The sequence below is a fragment of the Lytechinus variegatus genome, chromosome 12 (assembly GCF_018143015.1).
Source record: "Lytechinus variegatus isolate NC3 chromosome 12, Lvar_3.0, whole genome shotgun sequence".
Classification (NCBI taxonomy): Eukaryota; Metazoa; Echinodermata; class Echinoidea; order Temnopleuroida; family Toxopneustidae; genus Lytechinus; species Lytechinus variegatus.
The window spans coordinates 12549255-12558015 of NC_054751.1; the positions used below are offsets into that span (position 1 = coordinate 12549255).

The 8761-nt window shown below is 37.7% G+C and overlaps 1 protein-coding gene across 1 annotated transcript; it reads right to left on the reverse strand.

Annotated features, from left to right (window-relative positions):
- Positions 1-3857: 3857 nt before the first annotated feature.
- Positions 3858-4634, reverse strand: LOC121425303 (uncharacterized protein K02A2.6-like). Its single transcript, XM_041621328.1, has one exon. It carries the CDS (start codon positions 4632-4634, stop codon positions 3858-3860), a length of 777 nt encoding a protein of 258 aa, XP_041477262.1.
- Between the last annotated feature and the right edge of the window lie 4127 nt (positions 4635-8761).

Consider the following 8761-nt stretch of genomic DNA (forward strand, 5'->3'; position numbering starts at 1 on the left):
TCATTCCCAAACATAGAAAAATAATCTTCCAACACAACATTCGTTATACTGGCCCCAAAATATGGAATGAAATTCCGGATTACATAAAAAAATCTTTGTCGACAATCAGCTTTAAATATGAAATGAAAAAATTACTTCTGTCGTTATACATATAAATATTTCTCCCTTCTTACGTTTCCTTTGACTTCTAACATGAACCATGGACAAATTGTTGTTGCGGCATTTATACTTGGCCCCCACTGATATTTTGTTGAGCATTCTATTTTATTTCGTAATTCATGCCCGCCTCCCCGCTCACGTCTCCCTCTCTTGTTCACTTTCCTTTTCTTTGTTTTCTTTTTTTTCTTTTCTCTGCCCTTTTTCTTGGTATTGTGTATTGTATTGTATTTTTGTCTACAGGCGTATCCCGCCACAAGCCTCAGCTTTTAGGGTATACGCCTTCTTCCTTAAACCTAATATGTACATATTTATATATATATATTTTGTTTATATAACAAATTGATTTATGTATGAATTTATGTTATGAAAAATGTACTGAAATGGAAGAAAATAAATGTTTTATTTGAATTGAATTGAATTGAATTGAATCTAACATATTCAGTTTGCAAAACTATAATCTCATTAGGCGTGACCGGGAAGAACAAAGAGGAGGAGGTGTAGCATTTTACATCAGTGAACATTTACAATTCAAAGTAAGGAAAGAAATATCATTAAAACAGAGTGAAACTTTATTCATAGAAATCACGAAGCTAAAAAGCAAAAATATAATTATTGGATTGATTTATAGACCCCCTCATGATAAAGTAAATTTATTTTGTGAAGACCTTGAAACATGCCTTCATACTATTAGAAAAGAAGAGAAACAAATATATTTAATGGGAGATTTTAATATCAACCTGTTATCCCAAAATAATGAACACGATTTATTCCTACACACAATGCATTCATTTGGCTATTATCCCCATATAGATAAACCGACCAGAATTGACAACCATTCATCAACACTTATCGACAACATTTTTTCAAATATATTAAACAGAGATATTACCAGCGGATTGTTAATATCTGATATATCTGATCATTTGCCGGTTTTTTCATTTTGCGATAATGATATTCCAAAAGAAAATATACTCAAATCGACAATGTATAGAAATGAATCTCAAAATAACATTGAATCGTTTAAAAGTGATCTTGCAATTGAAGAATGGTTGGATGTATTTCATGAGTCTAATCCAAACATTGCTTACACAAATTTTAACAATAAATTGCAGACATTTTACGAGAAAATTTTCCCCTGATATCACAGGTCAAAAGAAAGAAGGCAAAAATGCCTTGGATTTCTACAGCAATTTTAAGATCCATACGTACCCGAAATAAACTTTACAAGGCATTTTTAAAGAACCCTTCTATTCAAAACAAAAATAAATACAAAACTTATAGAAATAGACTAACCAATACAATTCGAGCTTCTCGCAAATTATATTATTCCGAGAAGCTTTACAAAGTTAAATCAAACATGAAAGCAACATGGGAGATTATAAATGATTTGATTGGCAAGAAACCCAAAACATTACCCAAAGATAATTTCACAGCTCATAATCTTGCAATAAATCCAGAAGATGTAGCTGATACCTTTAATTCTTTTTTTGTTAACTTAGGACCATCCTTGGCAAACAAACTTGACAGAACTGATGAAAATTTTGGAAAATTTCTTCCCACACCCATTAACTCTTCTTTATTCTTTAACCCAACAAATGTTCAGGAATTAATTGAAATAACAAAAAATCTAAAATCAAGCAAATCACAGGGAATTGATAGAATTAGCACTTCCCTTCTTAAGCAGATCATACACTATATTGCCTCTCCTTTGTGTCATATTTTCAATCTCTCAATTAGCACTGGAATATGTCCTGATTCCCTAAAAATTGCAAAGGTAAATCCTGTTTTTAAAAAAGACAATCCGCATGAAATAACAAATTACAGGCCTATTTCTATTCTTCCCAGCATTTCGAAAATATTAGAGAAGATTATTTACAATAGACTTTATAAGTTTCTAGATACTTTTCATTTTCTAAATTCTAACCAATATGGATTCAGGAAAGGACATTCGACTGATCAGGCGTTAATTCAAATATATGATAAAATTACAAATGCAATGGCAAATAAAGAACATATAATAGGCGTATTCATGGACTTAAGCAAAGCCTTTGACACTCTTGACCACCAGATATTACTTAAAAAACTTGAAAATTATGGAATTCGCGGAATTACACTATCTTGGTTTAAGAGTTATTTGTCCAATAGAAAACAATATGTAATTCACAATAATATTTCTTCTGATTTTCAGTTAATACAATGCGGAGTTCCACAAGGATCAATCCTAGGCCCCTTGTTCTTTTTAATATATATTAATGATTTGACTTCTGTAACACCTTTATTATCATATGTATTATTTGCAGATGACACCAACATTTTTTGTTCACATAATAGCTTAGAAACTTTAGTAGATATAATTAACCGTGAGTTACCAAAACTATCTTTGTGGTTTAAGTGTAATAAGCTTTCACTCAATATAGACAAAACAAACTTTATATATTTCAAGCATACACACTTACATGGTAACGAATTTCCTTATAATATAAACATAGACAATATTCCTCTCAAAAGGAAAAGAGAAACAAAGTTTTTAGGTGTCACAATAGATGAAAATTTAAATTGGAATGAACATGTACGTTGTATAACTACTAGTATTTCTAGAAACGTTGGTATACTTTACAAAATGAAGAATATAATTCCACATACAACTCTTGTCATACTATACAATTCATTAATATTGCCTTATATATCGTATTGCAACATAGTTTGGGCAACATGTGCAAAAACTAAAATTAATACAATATACTTATTACAGAAAAAAGCAATTCGAATCTGTACTGATTCCCAATATTTATCACACACAAATCCATTATTCCATAAACTAAAGACTCTAACAGTATTTGACATAAATACTCTTCAAAGCTTACTACTTATGTTTAAGTACGTAAATAACATGCTCCCACCTTCATTCCACAATTTTTATACTCTGAATACATCTATTCATTCATACCCTACCCGTAACTCTTCAAATTTCCATTTAATTAACCCCAAATTGCTTATTGCGCAGAGATCCATAAGACACCATGGTCCAGATTTGTGGAACTCTCTACCAGAGCCTTGTAAACAGTGTTCGTCTCTTCACTCATTTAAGGCTAACGTTAAATCTATGTTATTATCAAAATACTTGAAGTAAAATTTCTGTGTCGTATCCCTTTTATCGTGAATTTATTCCTCCTTCGTTTTAGTCATTACCAATATCTTCATCTTGACCATCATCATCTCCATGGCCTTCATCATCATCATCATCATCAACATCATCATCTTATCACCATCACCCTCAGCTATTTGAAAGAATATGCCCATTCTGCTTTATCAATGTTATAAATGTATTAATTCAATTAGTATAAGTTTGGGATTGTCATTTTTTTTCAAGCAATCTGCTTATGATGACAATCCTTCTCCTGCAAACTGTGAACATCATATAGTTAATCATTTTTGTCTGGAATTATCTTTTTAGTAATCTTTATTTACAATTTATGCCAAAAATGCTAACATATTATGTTTATTATGTTATGAAAAATGTATTATACAAATGTTATGGATGCAGAAGAAAACAATAAATCAAATCAAATCAAATACCAAAATAATGTACAATCTTTATACATGCATATAATAAACTTAAAACTACACTAATGTCTTCAGTGTTGTCTTCTTTCTTCTCTTTTTCTTCTTTGTTTGAGAGTTTAAAGTGTTCATAATGTTCAATCTTCAAACATGAATCTCTCTGGTTTGCGAATAGTGCGTCCAGACCTCGTGGTTTGTGAGTGTGTCTGTTGAGATTGATTAGAGTTGGACATTGGTGTTCGTTGGACGTTGTCTTCCTCTGGTTGAGTTTCTGTGGAATGGTCTTCTTTGAACCTCACACGCTTTGGAGTTGGGTTGGTGGATGGAACTTCCCTCAAGCATGTCAAGTGAGATCTATTTCTCCTCAAGATTCCTCCATTCGGCGTTGAAACTTCGTAGGATCGAGGTTCTTCACAGATTTTGGATACTTTGGCTGGTATCCAAGTGTTGTCTCTTGGATGCAGAACTCTCACTGGCTGTCCTACATGCAGTGGTGGCAGATCAGAACTTGCATGTCGATCATGCACTTCCTTCATCTTGTCTTGCCTATTCAAGAGAAACTCGGTAGCAGCAGAATCTCTCGAAAGATAGTGACTTGGCAATGTGGTTCGGATGGGTCTTCCAAACAACATCTCTGCTGGTGATCTCAAGTTGTTGTCAACTGGTGTTGCTCTCAGGTGCATCATGGCTAGTTGACTGTCTTGGCTAGTTTGAGAACACTTTGTCAACAGATTCTTGATTGTACGAACCATTCTCTCAGCTAATCCGTTGGATCTTGGATAGTGCGGTGAAGAAATGATGTGCTTGATATTCCACTTCTTGCACATGTCTTGGAATGGTTTCCCGACAAATTGTGGACCGTTGTCGGACACAATCTCTTCTGGTGGACCGAACAGACTGAAGATTCCCGTCATCTGTCTTGCTATAGCTGCACTGGATGTGTCGGTTAGCTTAGCAATGATCGGATACTTGGAATAGTAATCAGTAACAAGTAGATACTCTTGTCTATTGAGCATGAACAAGTCACTTCCCAGTCTGGTCCATGCCATGGTGCTGGTGGTACATCATGGGGATGCAGTGGCTCTTTCTGCTGTCTTGCTTGGTGTTTCTGGCATGTTTCACACTGCTTTATCAGCTGATCAATGTCCTTGTTGATGTTTGGCCAGAACACTGTCTCACGAGCAAGTCGTCTCGTGCTTTCGATTCCCATGTGTCCTAGATGAAGCTGTCTAAGGATGTCATTCCTTAGTGTCTTCGGTATGATGACTTGACTTCCCTTGAAGAGTACTCCGTGTGATACTCCGATTTCATCTCTGTAAGACCAAAATTGACGAAGGGATGTCGGCAATTCTTGGATGGTCTCAGGCCATCCCTGAGTGACTATTTGCCATGGTGATCTGAGAACAGGATCATTAGCCGTTTCTCTCTGAAGCTCTGTTCTCTTGTGTTGTCCGAAGTATATCAAGTCAATCTGGTGCGAATCTTCGGCTTCAGTGCAGATGGATTCCACTCTGACATCTAGCGGAACATCGCGTGCTTCCTTGGAATTAGGAAGTCGGCTCAAGGTATCGGAAAGAATCATGTCTTTTCCTGGTCGATACTTGACTTGAAATCGGTATCCTTGGACTTTGATAAGCAATCTCTGTAGACGTGGTGGTGCACTTCTAAGAGGTTTCTTCCATATCATCTCCAATGGTCTGTGATCTGTTATGACGGTGAATTCCTTCCCGAACAGATATGTATGGAAGCGGTTGATACCAAACACTAGGGCTAAGGTTTCCCTCTCTATGTTGGAATAGTTGGATTGTGCAGTGGAAAGACTTTTGGATGCAAATGCAACTGGTTTGCCTTGCTGGAGCAGGCATGCTCCTAGCCCTTTCATCGATGCATCTACCTCAAGAGTTGTCTCTTTCTTTGGGTCATAGAATTGTAGACATGCACCTGATGATACTGCACTTTTCAGGCTGTTCAAGGAATGTTCATAATCATCGTCCCAGATGAATGGTACTTCCTTGTGAAGAAGTTCTCGAAGTGGCGCTGACTTCTCTGAGAAGTTAGGAATGTATGCTGCTAGGTATGTGAATAATCCTAGGCATCTCTGAACATCTTCTTTGTCCTTGGGTGATGGCATTGATGTGATAGCTTCTACCTTGCTCGGATCTGGGTAGATACCTGATCTAGTGTACTTGGAACCGAAGAAGTTGATGGCTTCCTTCTTGATAGTACATTTGGAGCTGTTGAACACTAAGCCTTCTTGTTTTGCCGTCTCCATGAGTAAGCATAGATTCCTATCGTGTTCCTCCTCCGTTCTTCCTATGATCGCTATGTCATCTGCGATGCATATGCAGCCTGGCACATTTTGGACAATCCTATCCATATGCTGCTGGAAGATATCCTGACTAGTACATAATCCAAATGGTAGTCTTTGGAAGCAGTACCTTCCAAATGGTGTACGGAATGTGGTGAGATCCTGGCACTCCTCTGCTAGGTGAACCGACCAGTAACCAGCCTTCGCGTCTAACTTAGAGAAGTACTGAGCTCCTGCGAAGACAGGTTGGACCTCTTCCAAGGTTGGTACCTTGTGCGGGCATCTCTTCAAGGCATCATTTAACCTCCTGGGGTCAAGACAAATCCTGATGGATCCATCTTTCTTCACAACAGTGGTCATGGAGCTGCACCAATCGGTGTGGTACTCAATTTTTCTGATGACTCCTTGCTGCTCCATTTTGTCCAGTTCCGCCTTGATTTTGTCTTTCAAGTGTACGCTGCACTTGCGGGGTGCATCTATGGTAGGTTTAGCATCATCCTTGACATGAAGCATTGCCTTCCCTCGGAAACTACCAATAGCGTCAAACTGATTTGGATATGCTTGTTTGAGATCCCTTACACTTGTGATAGGTGTTTGTTTAGGTTTAGTTGTAGGTGTTTTGTTGTCCATTGAGTGAATTGTGATAATTCCAAGGTCAGTGCAACCTAACAACCCTAGGATCGCTGGACCCTTGACATCTGCTACATAGAATGTATGTGTTGACCATTTTGTACTCTTGTATCTACACTTTATGTCCAGTGTACCCTTACATGGAATCTGTGTCTCTCCGTAAGCTATAAGTTTTATTGTTGTTTGTTTCACTACTGATTCCCAGTTTGGACCGTAAATTGCTTTGGCGGTACGTACTGTGATAGTGTTAGCACTTGCCCCCGAGTCCACTTTTAGGTAAAGCTTATGTTGACCTACTCTCTGTGGGCATATTATGTCAATGTTAGCAAATGCTACAGTACCTTCTGGATTTACAACTGTGTGTGGTCCATTAGTGTGTATGGTGTCAAATTGTGCTACGTTGAATGGACTATCTGTAGATTGATAATGATCATGATCTGTGGTAGTATCATGTGTTATGTCCATTTCGCTTATTGGTTTACTCTTTCGACTTTTCGCCTTTGATCGTGATTTGTTTTTTCTTGGTTTCCGATCATCAGATACCGTGTCTGATCTTTGGTCATCTGGTTCGGATGGTTTCGGTCCATTCGGTTCTCATACATCTCTGATTCAGGAAGCTCCCCGAATAGAGACAAATTGGTCCAAAGGAAGTCCCGATTCAGCGCTGAAACGCCAAGAATTTACACGAATCAATTTTGGCCATCTAAAATAAAGCCGAATGCCACCCGAATAATGGCAAGAATTGAACTAAAGGTGCCTAGAATCAAGGCGAATGTGGCTCAATTGCTCCGATTACAGCCGAATGGCGACCCGAATCGGAACGAATATGGCCAAATGTGCCAAGCTCGGACCGAATTTGCCCGGTATACCAACCGAATACCATCTGAACTTCCCAAATGTGACCCGAATGAAATTTCGTTGTGGAGGGTATTCGGCCGGTTTTGAACGTATGAAAACGAGCCGAATTCCTCCTCACCGACAGAAATGTCAGACGGCGGATTAGTGCTACATCATTGCATCTGTCATGTCTATGGACACGGATAATTACACAGACACGAATGTCAGACTGCGCATTATAGCTATATCATTACACAGACACGATGACAGACGTGAAAAAAAAAACATATTCTTAAAGAAACTATTTGTGTATATTTTCATTTATATTATCATAATGTGTTCTACGTAGAGTAAGGGGTCTCAGTTACCCTCTCCTATCGAGTTTGCTGGGATGTATTACATTCATGCTTGGTATTCCCCCTGGATTCTTCACTCACTTACAGGGGCTTGGGAACGAGTTGTTAAGAGCGGGTGCTGGTTCCCCCCCCCCCCAAAAAAAAGGGGGAAGATGATTTGGTCACATATTTTCTAACAATTTAGCATACTCTGACCTGATTCCCATGGGGTGCTGACTTTGGTGTATTACATACTCAGCACCCCGAGAAAAATATGATGGTTCCTAGCATCCCCTCCGCAACCACCCCCCCCCCCCGCTGATCATTTTATTATGGAATGAATTGTGTATTTTGTTTTAATTTATGAATTAATAAAACATGGTGGTGGGGAATTAAAAAGAAAAGGTTGATCAATTACTTTTACCTGTGATTTTATATGTGTTGTTTAATGCGTTGATTCGTGTTTTTGTCGTTTGCTTGTGATTCTATAATAGTAGCGTATAATATGTTTGGTTTATTTGTTATGTACGGTATAAAATTCAAAATAGTATATGCAGTACATGTACAAAATCAAGAATTACAATGATGACTGTTACATAAATGCTTAAAACGACACGATGGATTGCTATATTCAGAGCCGTTGATATACAGTACAATGAACGCAAAGGGTGTATAAACTACGTTTAGTTATTTTGCTTGTGATTTTCTTAAATGCATTTAATTCCCCATATCTAAGGGGCGGATCTAGCTTTTTTCCCAAGGAAGGGGTTCTACCGAGAAATTTGACGTGCAAAAAAAAGAGGGGGGGGGGCTTACCCCAAAATGACGATCATTCTGGTCCTGAAAATTTTGACACGAAGAGGAAAATGTGTCACTACCAAATGAATGAAGGGAGGGGGGGGGGTTACTATAATGTGGAGGTATTTTTGGG